This window comes from Coturnix japonica, chromosome Z (assembly GCF_001577835.2).
Source record: "Coturnix japonica isolate 7356 chromosome Z, Coturnix japonica 2.1, whole genome shotgun sequence".
NCBI lineage: Eukaryota > Metazoa > Chordata > Aves > Galliformes > Phasianidae > Coturnix > Coturnix japonica.
This window is the reverse complement of record NC_029547.1, coordinates 29,075,309-29,091,369: the sequence shown is the minus strand read 5'-3', so window position 1 is coordinate 29,091,369 and position 16,061 is coordinate 29,075,309. Positions and strand designations below refer to the sequence as shown.

The window sequence follows — 16,061 nt, the reverse complement described above, 5'->3', positions numbered from 1 at the left end:
AAGGCAGCGTCCCAGCTCACTAAATGCTGGAACTTATTTGAACAATGAGAGAGCATTGATACCAGCTGCTGCATGGAGAGGAGTGAGTTTGATCTCGTGGACTGCTGAGCATGAGGTCTAAACTACTTAAATCTCTATTGCTTTTGCTTTTTGTTTCCTTTTGTATTCTTTCTTTTACACTCTGCCTTCTTGAAAGCCCAGGGTAGAGGCTTTGAAAGTTAGTCTGCCTTTTTCTGTCTCAAAATGAGAAAAGCAGAACAGACATATGACCTAGTCATTCAACAACTTCTGATTCTTGAAGAGGAAGACGAGTGGGAAGCTAGTAAGGAAGTCAATTATTGTAACACACCATTCAGCTTCTGGAATAATAGCTGCATTGTAAGCTGTACAATACTAATAGCAAGACAGGTAAACATTAAGAACTTACATAGCAGAGTTTGCTTTGTATGTCTTTCTAGATTAAAGCCATGGGACCAGATCATAGAAAACATATGACAGGAGGATTTTGTGCTAGAAATGTTAGTGTAAATTCAAGCCTAATCCTGCCTTTTTGCAGTCTTCCATCTCCTCTTCTACTATATAAAGTATCTGTACAGTATAAGTTGTAAAAAAGACTCATTTACTTCTTTAGGCTGGCTGCATTTTAGCGTACAGGTACTGCTTAATTGACTTCAGGTCTATAGAAGAGCGTGATATTTTGTGTGTTCTTGTACAGTCATGAAAGTAAATGCTAAAGACACTGATATCCTTTCCAGTGTCCATCAATAATTAGCACTCATAACTTCATGGTAGGAAGGTGTATGTTGGCAAGATATGAAAAATACTATAGTCAGATACTAAAATCATTATTGGCAATTTACTGAGGACAGAAGGACTCAAGCACTGTATGCTGGGAAAGTTGTATATGGGAGAAATAGTAACAGGAAACTAACAGTAGGAAAAGACAAAATGCAAAGAAGCTAAAGTAACTTAGTCCTTTTTTTGTGGGGGAAAAAAAAAAAAACAAAAAACCACAACTGCTCACAATTAGCACATTGGGTGTGAGGTTACATTATAAATCTGGTAGTCCATTTTCAGTGTAAAGTTTGCAAACACATGCGTTCTTACAGTCTGCATGAGTGACTAGGCTGGGAAGGTGGGTGAATTCACAGGGCTCAGTACTGTGATAAAAGACATGGGTTTTGGTATTATTTTTTTACAAAGCTCAAAAAAATGGATGAATTTTGCAGAGCACAGCTGCAGTGATCTATATATATTATTACAAACAAGATAATAGTGTTCATAAGCAGAGATGAAAGTGAACAGGAGCTGGCAAAATAAATGTTAGCTGAAACTGAATCCCACTAACCTCCTGTGGAACATTTGTGATATTAACCCCCTGCACACCCACAGCAGAGCATGCACAGAGGGAGGCTGAGCACAAAGCTTGGTGATGTTTAATTTTAATTTAACACAGCTTATCCAGGAGAGACCATACAGCTCTGCGACATGAATGAAAAACAACTGAAGGGAACATGCATATGTATGTGGGTGCATGCATGTGCATGCATACATGTGAAAGTACAGTCAAAATGAGACATCAGGGTGAGGTGATCTGGTTTTAGGCTTATGGCAGAACAGTTCCAGTCCAGACCACAGTATGTTGATGTTGATATATAGAAAACTTGTTTTGTAGCCCTGAGTTCATTCTGTACTTAGATCAGAATTTGTGTCTCTATAATGCACTTACATAGAATCATCAAATAGAATCATAGAATGGCCTGGGCTGAAAACAATGCTCATCTAGTTTCAGCCCCTCCCCCAGCTGTGGGCAGGGTCACCAACCACAAGACCAGGCTGCCCAGAACCACATCCAGCCTGGCCTTGAATCCACAACTCCTTGGGCAACCTGTTCCAGTGTGTCACCATCCTCTGTGTGAAATACTTCCTCCCTGTATCTAACCTAAACTTCCCCTGTCTTAGTTAAATGGCCTTTTCTTTCTGTGTGTTATGTAGCACTGCTTTCAAAGACTACAGATGCCCAAGAAATTAAAAATGGTTTCAAAATCTACTTCCAAAAATGCACTTAAATTCACTTAAAGTGCTGCATTCAGCATTTTATATTGTTTCTGTTTCACCGTGTTTAGGGCTGTTGCCACACATACATTGGCAGACAGAGCTGACTTCAGGAAAATCAAGTTTGTAGCATCCAGAAAAGAAAATTCTGAAAGCAGTGTGTTCATTTCTTCTAGGAGACTAACAGTGCCCTGAATCAACCTATTTGGTAATCATTCCATTTTGTGTTTACCGCTAACATAAGCTAAATCTTGACCTTCTGAAACCAATGGAAATGCACTGGTGCCAAAATTTCACTGTATAACTGTCAAATATTCTGACTGAAACATACTGCCTATTAATGTAACTGATCCTAGGCATCACTGAAGCCTAATTTATTGTGAATCTCTGAGGTAATTAAATTATTCTCTTTTGACCCTCCAGAGTATTTCCTGTAGAAGCTCAAGAGATTAAAAAGTACCCTATTCTTATGCAAACGTAAGTAAATCCAGCATACGGATTCTTTAATTTCTTCACAGGCCCTTTACACTTCCCCTTTGTGACAAACTGTTGATTTTTGACATGAGAGTGTTTGGAAGTAGACAGCATTTCCTTATAAAAGGGTCTTACAAGCAGTTAGAATGAGCTTGCTTTCTTTAACATTAGTTTCCCTTCTCTCACCAAGAAGTGGTAAAGCACAGCCTACTTCACGTCTGATTATTAGACACTGTATGTACAACACTCAGTACATAACTCTACCAACTGTAGATGGGAAAATCTGATTTACTAATTTGGCTTGGCAGATCCTAGCAAGGAAAGTGTAAACATGGGTTCCCATCTGAGTAGTTACATGAAAGTCTGTGGTCTTCCTTGCTTTCTGCTTTGTCATATTCAGACTTCAGAAGAAAAGAACAGCTTTTCTAACTCTTAAGATGTTGGCTGGTATTTCATGAAGTGAGAACTACAACTATATATAAATACTAGATAGTCTGTTCATGTGAGGTTGTATATAAATACCAGATATTCTGCTCATCAGAGGTGAGGCTCATACTTAAACCTCCTTATTTTGTTCATTTTTGTGCCTAGTGCATCCCAAACTTTTCTCCACAGTTATGCCCCACATAAATTTACTGTTTGCATAAAATATGTGATGTTGATTATCTTTTCTTTCTTGCTCTGACTTTTCTTATAGGTTCCCCTGGGATTGAAAAGACCTCCATCCCTCCTCCTATGTGCCATGATTTGGAGAAATCGACTCTCACCCAAGTATAATATTTGACAATGGAAGGAAAGAAACTGTCCTTAAGAGCGATACATTCCTCGGATTGATGACTCAGAGACTTCTCATTATTTGTGTGAAGCTTATGTGATCCAAACCTAGGTCTTTGAGCACAATTCACTTGTCTTTAGTCGTCCACTTATAGATGAACTTTTGTTAGCTCCATCTTTACTTTGTGAATAATCCTTAGTGTGGTATCATTTAGGACACTTGATCTGTACCTTTCTGCCCTATATTGGTGTCTGAAACAACAGTCCTTTGCTGATGTAGAATAATATCTTCTATGATGTCACCTACAAAAGCAGTGTTAGTGGGTTTTTTGTTAGGAGGGAGGGCAAGAGAAGTCACAGGCTGAAAACGCTAATAAAATATTCTCCTATATTGTAATGGTGCACCCAGTTCAATTTCTAGCATGTAGCAATAGAAGAAAGAACTCCTGGGCAGCACTCTCTTCAGAACCTAAATCAAGGGCATTTTAATTTGCAGTTCCTGCTTCCTTTTCCACAATGAGACATAGGACAATAAGAAAGAACATATTTCTCTTGCAAGTTAACTCAACATGCAATATGCAGAAGATTACTCAGTCTCACTCAGTGCTAGCAATCTACAGTTTATTGATCTCAGCCTATCACTGCTTACATTTTTTATTCTTTAATTTTCTTTCCTTATTTGCTCATTAGTTCAATAGATGGAGGGAAGGGGGAGGGGACAGAAGATGTCATCATTTTTAGGTTTTGGAAGAGGAAAATCAAACAGAAGTAAATTGCAGTCCCTGAGTAGGCACTAACAGTCTAAACTTGTTTTGCATTATTTGCCCCAGTCCTTGCAGCACACCAAGATCTGGCCACCCTTGGAGCTCTCTGCTGAGAGAGCTTACTTCTCTAGCCATTGTTTTCTTGTCTTGCCTATGTGGTTCTTGCTGTGGAGGTATCATTTCCTTCTCTAGAGACAGGCTTGTGCTACTGAAAGGAACTAACAAGGGTGATAACAGTGGTAATGAAAGAACCCTTATCCAAGGCAGGGAGTCACAAACATTTTGTAAGAGATCAGTTTAATTCATCTTTTTTTTTTTTTGTTGTTTGTTTGATTTGTTTTGTTTTAATTCCCTTTATTCCCTTTAAACCTCCCCACCTTTAATATTGTTTCTGCATGTTTTTGAGTCTGTGGAACTTGGCTGAGAGTAGTGCTGGGGAATTTGTACAGGATGAACAACTGATTTCCAGCATAATAAGTAAATGAACACAAATTTAACTTCATGGCATTCAATATTAACTACTTTCTAATGCTGAAATAATGGCCTGCAGCCATCTTCGCAGTGTGCAGAGAATGGTTAGTCAGCAGCTAAGCACAACTTTCTTTAACCACTGTGCTATCAAAGAGAAAGTGGGCAAAGATTGGGAATTTTAATGAACAAATGGCATTCCTACAGTTTGCAGTTCAAAGATAAGTAAATAATGAATAGCTTGAATGCAAATTACCCCTAATTAACTTCGCTAAGTATGTTTTTAATAAGGATAGATATGAAAGAATCACTAAGAATATAATATAATACACATACCACAAACATTGAAGCAGTGATTTCTTCAGAGGGTGGTAAGTGGAAGGAATGAGATTTGTTTCAGTGTCTTGGATAGCAGTGTATATGTGGCTTGAGAAACAAAGTATTTGTGTCCACTGAATTCAGAAAGCAGAGATGCCCATGAAGGTAGAACATGCAATACCATAACTACAAATACCGCCACTGCCACCCCCCTCTCCCCCTCCCCACCGCCCAATTAAAAAAAAAAAAAAAAAGAAAAAGAAAAATTATAAAGGGGGGCAAAAGAAGTTCTGAACTCGGGAAGAGAGACTGCACTTTGCACAAAAAAGACTACACAAAATCCTCAGTCCTCAGGATTTCGGACAGTGGAGCCCATACCAGGAGGCAGAATCAGGAGAAAGCTCAACAGATCCCTGCACAGGCTAAAGGCTTGCCTTTTGTATCTCCTTCAGCTTCAGTGAGTGCTGGGTGTGCAAGGAATGCAAGATAAGGCCCTGAAGGCACAATTCAATACAAACAAAATAATTTGAGGAAGAACACCCACAGAGCGGGGAGTAGTCCAGCACCTGGCATACCTCAGAGAAAGTTGGGTTTTCTGAAGTTTTGTGAAGCAGGGGAAGGGTGTATATCCAAACATATTAACAGGACAGCATGAAAGAGAATAGCTTGACTCTAAGTAGATTATATCTACTCCAGAAGTCAAATTAATATTGTATCTCCACACTCTCTACTTACTGGGAAATGGGCGGTAAGCCCCTACATTTGAGGTAACTGGGGTGCACGCTGAGCTTTACCTATTCCTGCTGATTTTAAAGAAAGCATGAATAGCCAGCATAGGAAAACAGTCCAGACGAGAAGTTCTTGAGAGTAGGGAGTCAGGCATTTGTCTGCAGCCTACAGCCCCAGGAGCACAGATGGTTCTGAGTGTTACACAAGTCTGATCTCCAGTGCTCTTTATTCAGGAATTACCACTTGAACTCTGAGCATGAGGCAAGTATGTTTGTAGAGGATTGTGATTATGTACAGCTCTGCATGAGTGCTAGCTATGAATCTGATGATTACTATTGTATTTATGGTGTGCACTAATGACAAATATAATCCATTAAAATGCACATTTCACAATGAAATTGTGAATCAAAAATAAATATTCAGTGTGATTGTATAAATCTTGTGGGGAAAATCTGTTTATGAAATTTACTGACTTTCTGAGTGCTTAGTTTCAATACATTACTGTTGCAATAATAATAATATTCCTTTAGGAGACCCACTACTATTTCCTGGTTTAAAAGAGAGAAAAATATTTCTCATCTCATCTAGCTGGTAATTTCTGTGTATCCCATAATCCAGAAGCCCCAGGTTGAATTACAACACCTTACTCTCAGTTCAGGCCTGCCTGGTGAACGTGGCCTATGATGCTCTTACATGCTTGAAATCGTTTCAAACCCACATCTCCAAATAGATGCAAACATGTAATTCCCTTCAAACTGCTGCAGAATCTCCCTCCATTTTGATGACATTTTTCTCCAAATGAATATTGTAGATGGACCTCTTGGTTTTATATGTTGTTTGTTAGATTGTAAATACTGATATTATTTCTTTCCCCTTCCCTTCCCTTCCCTTCCCTTCCCTTCCCTTCCCTTCCCTTCCCTTCCCTTCCCTTCCCTTCCCTTCCCTTCCCTTCCCTTCCCTTCCCTTCCCTTCCTTTCCCTTCCCTAACCCTTCCTTTCCCTTCCCTAACCCTTCCCTTCCTTTCTTTCTTTTTCTTTTCTGTTGAGGAGATTTTTATTCTCTTGCAATTTTCTGATCAGTGACCAAGGTCTAAAATCCCTAATAATTTGTTTTATTCTCCAGAACTATAACAAGACTTTCAAACAAAAACCCAAACCATCCAGGTTTGATAGCTTTGTGGGAATATTCTTAGATCTGAGTTGCCATGCCAAAAGCCTGGAGTCCACATTTTCTTTCTTGTCTGTTATTTGGGGCAAAAGGAATCAATAAAAGCACTTGGGACTGAGAAAGATAATACTTCATGCTTGCTCTACAATGACCCCTCCAGGTGATCAAGAAGGGTTCCACACTTAGTTTTGCTCAGCCAGCACAGAACTTTTTTGTGTATTGGAGAACACATCCAAAGGGACCTTAAAATTTGAGCACAAACATATTGGAGGATCCTTTCCCACCCTCACAGACAAAAGTCAAACAAAAGGCTCAGAGAGTACCAAAGAACAGCTAGAAGGGATTAAATTTAAAAAAAAATTAAAATAAAAATAAATTAAAAAATTAAAATTTTAAAAAAAAACACAAAAAACTAAAACTAAATAAAAGCAATGGCTTTAAAAAAAAAAAAAGAGGAGAAGAAAAAGAAAAAAAAGAAAGAAAAAAAACTTCAGAGAGATTTCTTTTTCTTTTTCTCAGAGAGAGAAGCACATCTGGCTTAGGGTGAAAAGAGAAGTGGTGTCATCTGGGCAAAAATAAAACCATTCTCCTCAAATGTGTCCTAAAAAAGTAGGAGGGATAAAGAAAAAGAATTATCATGCAGGAAGGGAAAGCAAGTTCAGGGAAAAACAAAATCTTGTAATGTTTTAGGAGGGCTTATTAGAGTGAAAATTAAGTGTCATGCAGTGCTTTGCTTCAGTCCTGATGTCTTTTATTCAAAGAGCCATCACCCTGTAAACCCACTTTAACAACTCCCTTCAGATGAAATATAAAAATTAAAGACATTTACAACACAGCTTAGTAGCAGATGTAGTCTTACTGTGGGGGTTTAGATCAAATGGTGATGTAACCTCACCAAAAGGGGTTATGGCTCTTATGAAAACCTCTCACCAGAAAACAAAAAAGAAAAAAAAAAAAAGCTGGATATTTGACAAAATGTGGGGCTCTATTTTTGCTTTCAAACCCATTTCCCATTGTCAGATGGGCTTGACTTTTTATTTACCACTTGAATATGGAAGAAAAAAAAAAATGCAATTTTGTTCCTGGATACTTTCCCTGTTTCATAATCTTCTTCCATCTCTGTGTTAGGGTATAGCATAAACAGCAGGGTCTGGATGGAGGGTATGGGGTGGGGGTAGGTGGGAGTTCATAGAGCATTTGCAGTAAGGCAGACCACCCTGAAGTGGTCAGAACAATTTAATGGATCAAAACTGTATTTTTCTCCCATGACAGGTAATATGAGCAACTATGTGACCTTGCAGGTGAGTCTTTTTTAGTAAATCCTATAGAAAAAGAATACACAAAATAAAGGGCAGAAAGTATTATCACTCTGCATTAATCTAGATGAAGAGAAGAAAGGGGTAATTTGGAGTGCTGGCTCTCTAATATGGATGTAAATGTTGCAATTGCCCATGACAGTGCCAGTTTCAGATTAGCTTGTTTAGTGCTGTCTGCATTATGATCTGTTACCCAAAGTCTGCAGATGTCAACGTTCACTCTAGTGCCTACAACTCGTGGTTCACCGAAGGCATACCTAGTAGGTAAAGAGGTTGTTGGTTTTTTTTTCCTTTGTTTTTATGGGAATACAGCAGCTGATAGAGGATAGGGAACAGCTTAGAAATCTGTACAACTGATTTTTTTTTATAGTTGTGTGGACAGTCATGAAGTGACAACAGGATTTTCTGGCATTCCTAAGCCCATCACTAAGTCCTGACCCACAATTATCTGTCCATGCTGGAAAACACACTAGTTTTCTGTTGTGTAGAATTGTTTTCAAAGTACATGTCCCACAAAGATAAAAGAATGGGGGGTGGACTTGTTCCTGGGGAGGTGAAGCTTTATCTGCCTACCTCACTGATGCACCTACAGGCCTAGTCATTGTCTCAGGTTAAGCATTTACTAAGAGTCAGGCAAAATGCAGAACCTATGGCAAATGAACCTCTCAAAATTGGTATAATGAGTGGCTGTCTATAGGGCAGGAAGAAAAAAATGTATACAGCACTAGAACGGAGAAGAGCAGAGAAAATACTGGGTGTGATTTCTTTTTATTATGCGTGAAGCAAAAGAGTAACTTGTTTCTTTTCTGATCAATTAACACCTTCCTATATTAGATAACCATAGAATATTTTGAAGTCTTATTTCTCCTACTATTTCTATTTCTTTTTTTTAGAAAGCATACTTTTTAATACCCATGCCAAAAATTTCTTTTTTTTCTTTTTTTCTTTTTCTTTCTTTTTTTCTCTTTGTGCCCAATTATTAAGAGATCTAAGTTATGGAAATTAATAATGTATCCAGTTAACAGTTGGCATGAGGTTGAGCTAGGACCCAGTGACAAGTCATAGCACAGAAAACTCAGCTGCAAGAATAAGCCAGGAGGTTCACTCCTGCTCCCCAGCCAAACTGTGCTTTCTGCAGCTGGGGGGTGGAGGAAAGAAAGGTGCCTCTACCATATTTGTAGTTCTCACACCCCAGCAGCTGGTTAGGAGCCAGTTTAGCCCACAACACAATTAAAAGCAACCTTGGGGCTGCTTTAGCAAACAATAGCCCCCAAGGATTACGCCACAGTGCACGCCCCTTTCCTCCTCCCCTCCTGGCCATATCCCTGAGATGTCCCCTATGCCAAGAGCTGGGAAAATTCTCCAGGGAAATTCTCAGCTGGCTGGTTGAGCTAGTTTTATAGTCCCTTTGCTATCCTGAGATACAGCCCATCATTCATAATTTTCCTATTGAAAATATACTATTTTGCCATTCAAATTGCTCAGCAAATTTAAAGAAGATGTCAGTCTATATAGAAATGTTTCCCGCAGAACAGTGTAAGATTTGTTTCAGGAATGACTACAGTTTATATAACTGGAATAATAAGGTGGCTAACTGTCTGTCAGAGGTAAATATCGTTTGGCTTATTGTGCAGTTGCTGTACCTGATAAGGATATACCCTAAAAAGTCTAATAATTTCATCTAAGCTTTGATATCTTTACTCCCCTCAGTAGCTGCAGACCATCTGTTTCCAACTCCCCGTCATGGGTAGTGCTCCCACTCACCAGCTCATGCTGCTCAGGGCCCCATCCAGCCTGGTCTAAACACCTCCAGGGATGGGGATGGGGCATCCACAGCTTCACTGGGCAGCTCATGCCAGGGCCTCACCACCCTTAAAGTAAAGAATTTCCTCCTAACATCTACCCTAAATCTCCATTCTTTAGATTAAAGCTTTATTGCTATACTCCCCGATGAAGAGTCCCTCCCATCTTTCCTGTAGGCTGGAAGGCCATTGAAAGGTCACCCTGCAGCCTTCTCCCAAAAGGTATTTTATACTGTAGTGACTTGTATTTGCTCAAAACCAAGGCTATAAAAGCCAGGCTGGGCCTGTGTCCCAAGACATTTTAATCCTCTCACTCAAACAGTAAAATCATGGAATTCCCAAGAAGCTTCAGTAATGATAAATCTCAAAGCAGGTGTGCAGGTTTCTCATCAGGCATGGGAAAGTAAAATGACAATCTGGCAAAATAATACTTTAATTTATGTTCATGCTTAACATTTTGTTTTAGGTTAACTTAGACATCATCTCCCCACCTGTTCTAGTCCAGCATCTATAAAACAACTAGGCCTCAACTGCACTAACAGAGCAATGAGCCTTAGCCAAAGCCAGAGAAGCAAAGTTTTGATAAATACCTGTCCCAAAACAATTCTGTAATTAAAGCATTGTCTTGTGTTAAAGATGTTGAAAACTCACCAGTGCCTTGGAATAGGTTACCTGCTGCTCCTCACTGTCCTTGAAAATGTGGAATTGTTCCCTCTTTATGACAAACAAACAAACAAACAAAAGATGTTCAAGAGCCAGTAAAAGGTCTTGAATAAAGGGAGAGTGGAATTTACTTCTAGATTCTACCTCTGACTCCTGTGACATCCAGTCTGTACTCGGTTTCCCCACCTATGCAAACAGGAACATTAATTTACTTCATATCTCATCGAGCTGGTAACTTGCTACCCTCTAATGTCTGTAAATGTAGTGACAGTCTAAACTGAAAGACCCCGGAACACCCATGATAATGCTAGTTAGTTCCAGGTTTCGAAAATATGAAGCTCTATAAGGGCAAGATCTGTGTGATGTTTTGAGGGCTCTGTACTGAATTTCCTCTACATGGTGGGAAAAGGCATAGATGGAATGAGTTCACAGTGATCTAAATGCTCTGCTTTATCTCTCAGCTTGCTCATAGGGGCAGCCTCATTGCTTTCCGTGCATTTATTAAGTGGTGGATACACTCAAGGAGGAATAAAGAAGGATTTTTTTTATTATTATTTTTATTTTTTTAATGTGCTTCTGTATTGCACCATGGCAAACACAACATTCATCTCCCCAACTCCAAACTTCTCTGGATTTAAGATTAAGTACCAGTGATAAGTGCTGTGTTTTCATTCTTCCTGTATTTAGACAAATGTGCTTTGTCGATGAAGCATCCCTCCCTCACCCCATCTGTTTCAATAAGCTATGCTGCGCATGGGTCTCTGGAGGCCTCACAGAAGTATGCTTTACTCAGTACCCCAAGAAGCAGCAGCTGCAGCCCCTCTCTGCAACATGGCAGGGTTTGTAATTGTAAAAATGGCAGTGTTCAACTAATGACAGTGCCTATGGCACTTCTGTGCTGAGAGGAGAGAATGCATCGTCTACAGTTTCCAAACTATGTAACGTGCAATGACTCTTGTAGGTCTGGGAAGCACAGATCGAGCCTGAGACAAATTCATCCTTCAAATTCATCAGCTTTTCTGCCCCTGGGAGAAGTTTTTAAAAAGTAGCCAAAACAATTAGCTGTATATCTAGTCACTCCTGGCCCTGAGGCAGCATGCATACCCCCCCCCCCTCCTATTTCAGTTCTCAGTTGTTACCAAAAGAAGGAGAGGAATGTTTGGAAAGGACATTCACTTGTAAATAAAATGGCATTAACTTCAGGAGCCTGGTCCTTGGAACCCCCTGGAACATCTAAAATCTGCACAGGAGCAGACATGCAGGACATTCCTTGCAATATAGCCTATATGGTTGGCCTCAGAGTTGCTTGTTAAAAGGCTTGATTAGAAATAAAACAAAAAGGAGGGGAAAAAAAGCACATGCCTCAGAAAAACACACTGCAAGAATATTTCAAGAAAAGAGCTGTTGCTTGTTTCCCCTTGTTTTAATGTAGACCTCTACAGGTCTCAAAGCTTAAATATAGGATGTATGACCTTCCAGATATGAGAGAGCATGGGTATGGGTGAGTACAGGGTACCTGATGACATGAAACATAAATGCTGAGTTTTGTTCTGCCTATGCAAACATATCTGTTTTTGTAACATGAAAGTATTCTTATCAAAGCAGTGCTTGTCTTCCTGGTCTAGATCCTTCTAAAGTTCCAAATGATTTCAAAAATATCCTTTACTTGAGACTGAATTTTACTTGCTTTCTCATCAAGAAGTGGTGCCTGCTCAGCTTACCATCACATTCAGGAATGGCAAATACACAATTTGTATACTGTGTCAAATGGAACCTCTTAAGATATGAAGAAATGAATGATCTGAGTATTTCAGCAGTGTTCATCACTGCAGATATGCTGTCCTTCAAAACAGTATTCAGTTCGAACTCTAAAAGTCTAAAAGTAAATGCAAACCATTTAATTTTCCAGACTTTTTTTTCTCCTAATTTTCTTCACTAAAGCATTAAAGGGTAATTATCCTTATCCACTGACCACAGAATAGATATTTTACTGATTGGGCATATGGAAAAGCAGATAGAAGTCACTGTATGTGTGATAATGAAAGACAGATTTCAGTCACTGCCATGCCTAGAGAGAAGGGAGGAAAGCAAGGGGGAAAAAAGAGAGGAATGAAAGGTGGAAAAACAGCCCCATTTCCCCAGATCAGACACTAATGTGTTAATGTATTCTGTCTGAACATATGATACCAAATGGAGGTGCATGAATCTCAACCCTGAAAACTCAGTGGACAGAAAAAAAGCTGACTACTTAAGACTCCTGCAACAACTTCAGCACATCTCCAGACACAGCCTGGAGCAATAAAGTGCGAAAGAATTTTTATTTTATTTTATTTTTAAGATTAGATACCTATTTCAGTATTTAGCACATTGCTTTTAGAATCTGGAGACTCTTACTTGTATAGCAACAGCGCACACATTCCCTGTCACTTATTTGCCTAGTAGTCTGAAAGTGGCAGATATATCAGCTGTGGATTTAAGAAGAAAGCTTTGTACATACACAAAAATCTGAATATGCCTCTCCTAGCAGTACCAAGGGCATGAGTGGAGCACAAAATGGAGACAAATGTACAGACTTCATCTCCTGCTAGTGTTTGTCACCCAGGAGGAGCAATTCTTGGCTGGTGACATGGGAAGAGAAAGATAACAAAGAAGAAGCGGCCAAAAAGTTGGGCTGGAGAGCAGAAGAGGACAGTTTTGGATGTGAAGTGGCTCTCCAGGGCTCTGGGATTCAACTGAAAAACTGTTTCATGTTTGTAGCTATTCATAGATGCACATCAACCAAACATAACAGGGAAGCTCACAGGATACCTTCTTTCACAACTGATCCCAGACTGTGTGAAAGGAGACCCCCACACAGTATGCTGTAATTAGTGTAAGTGATAATACTCAGAACTCCAGAGTTGACCACTGCACAGAGCATCTGCATCACTCAAGTACTTCCATTATCCAAAGAAGAGAAGATCCTGCTGCTAATTTTGGAGCTGAAGCCAGAGGCAGATTGTGCCATGAGATTGACTTACTCGGGAATTGCTCTAGGGTAGGCAATAGCAGAAATACAAGAAATGGGCTTGAGAGGCCAGCACTTATAGAGAAGGTTTGCATGATCCCAGTGCAAAAATGGTGGTTTGCAGTGAGCTGCTTGCCTTTCCTCAGGTGATACTGGTCTTTACCAACACTTTTTTTTCCCCCATTTTCATCAGTGATAAATATTTGCCAACCTCTAACAAAATAAAACACACAAAAATGAGGTGAGTGGAGCTGTTAGTTCAAATGCTGTTATTTGAGAGTCACATAGCTCTGGGGAAATAAGTACTGAGTATGTAATCCCAGCAATGACACTAAAGGTAAATGGATTTGGGGATTTTTGTCATGTACAGAGGTAGCAATAACAGCAGTGACAGGGCATTTGTATCCCCACATCACATCTGGTGAAAATAATTCATCTGGGAGGCATGGCTTTTATCACTTAATTTGGTCCCATTGTTTTAGTGGCTAATGTTTCACACTGCTTGTGATCTTCACCTGAATTGTGGCTTCAAGGTGTCATTCCACTCCAGATTCAGGAAGCTCAGGATATAAATCGAAGCCAATACATCCACTATTGGAGGAACATGTATTATTATTAAAGCTCATTCATCACACACTGAAGTAAATACCTTGCATGAGGGAATTGGAATCATTCTCAGTGAACTAGATCCATCACCTTCTAAATCAGGTACATCAGCTAGTGAATCAAATGCATCACCTTTGAATTAGATGGACTCCCAGTTGAATTAGATGCATCACCTATTGAATCAAATACATTACTATTGAATCAAAAACTGTACGTCACCCAGTAAATCATGTAAATATTACCCACACTGCACATTGAACAGCTGCATCACCAATAAGTTTAACAGATGACATGTTAAAGCTGCTATAACATTTAAACAATTATTGTAAGGGCCAAATTCAATATATCAGTCACTAGTCCCATTAGATCAACTTTTCAGAGCCAGCAAAAAACATCATAAAGAAGTTTAGCATTTCTTGTAATATGCTAAACTAGCAAATGGTTAGGCAAAATCAGAAAGAATGGGGAGACCAAAACCTAAATATCTCCAATAGCTTACACTAGCTATGAGAGGCTAATATAACAGGACTAAAAGTGCCACACTGTTCCATAGCGTCTTTAACAACTGTAATCACAAGAATTGTATCCCTACAGTAGGCAAGGATTCGAAGGGCAGCATCAGGTAATAATGGACAACATAAGACAAGCTGTGCCTTGCTGAAGGGAAATTGAGTCAAATTCAGACCTCAAAAGGTAATATATTTTATGAATCATAATGTCTGTAAAAGCCCAGAAAACTTTAAATATGTTTCTATTATTGCTTAATTTCTATTAAGCAATTTTATCTGGAATTCCAAGCACAGTGAAGACATCAAAATACTTCACTTCCTCACTCCTAGACCTCTCATCTAAACGTAGATAACAGATTGGAAAAATGAATAAGGGAGCTTTTTAGTGAATCCTTTCTTTCCTTTTCCACCTTCCTTTATGTTGCACCAGTGATACAACAATGCTTCAGAGCTAGATGGAGGAGCTGTTGATTTTGCCACTGACTGGCATGTTTTTGGCAGAAGATCATACTTTCTTATCTGTCTCAGGTCATCTAAAGTGCTGGAACTCTGGCTAGCCTTTGCAGAAACATGATTAAGATGCAGTTGTAGTTGTGTCTGAAACAGTGAAGCACAACTGACAGAAAAGCTCAAGAGCACTGCAGCAGCATTGCTCCAAATGAATGAGAGCTGAATCTGTGCTAAGCTTTCGTCCTGAATTAGGGGAGTTTCTTGATGTTTCCTTTTGCTGATGAACTGATGAAGGAGAAGTACAGAAGACCAGAATTAGTAGTGAGGACAGACAAAGGCTTGTTGCAAAGCTGGCTCAGTAAAAAAAAAATAGGAAAGGGAAGAAAGAGAAGGACACCTTAGTTAGGGCATAAATACAGGAAGCTACTGGAATACTAAAATCCTTCAGTACCAACGGACAAGATCAGCAGCTCCTTTGTTCCTGCTCTGGGAGAGGGCGAAGGAAAAATAAGTAAAAGAAGGTTACTGATCTGCAGAAAAGTTGATCTGTATGTCTAGTGGCACATGGTCTGCAGCAGACATTTTTACCCACTGCATCACTACCAATGCAGACTTACCGACACTGAGGCAAAACATTTTCTTACCACTGAATGCAATGCCAAGCAAAATGATAGAAATACTGCCTGACTTACGTGCATGTGGGTGTGTGTTTTCTGAATCTGTATAACATTTACCACTGCACAGACAGCTTAAGCTGGGCTCAGTGTATCTTATTTTCCCAAGCACTGTCATACTTCAGAAAAAAAAAGAAAGCATAATACTCCCCTCACAAAAATCCCCCTGATAAGTCCTTAATGAGAACGGCTTGCCTTGCCCATCCTTTATCATTCTTGTGACAATCATAGTAAGGAAGTATTGGGAACAAGACATCCGAATTGCAGTGCCCAGTCGTCTGTAAC

The 16,061-nt window shown here is 39.4% G+C and overlaps 1 protein-coding gene across 2 annotated transcripts in view; it reads left to right on the top strand.

Moving 5' to 3' along the window:
• The window catches only part of BNC2 (basonuclin 2), a 370,614-nt gene extending 364,616 nt beyond the window's left edge, over positions 1-5,998 (top strand). For both annotated transcript variants that reach the window (XM_015849045.2, XM_015849043.2), the window contains 2 exons: positions 2,479-2,532; positions 3,227-5,998. In XM_015849045.2, the coding sequence (XP_015704531.1) occupies positions 2,479-2,532; positions 3,227-3,242 (70 nt within the window). In that variant the 3' untranslated portion in view covers positions 3,243-5,998. The remainder of the gene's footprint in view (positions 1-2,478; positions 2,533-3,226) is intronic.
• The last annotated feature ends 10,063 nt before the right edge of the window (positions 5,999-16,061 follow it).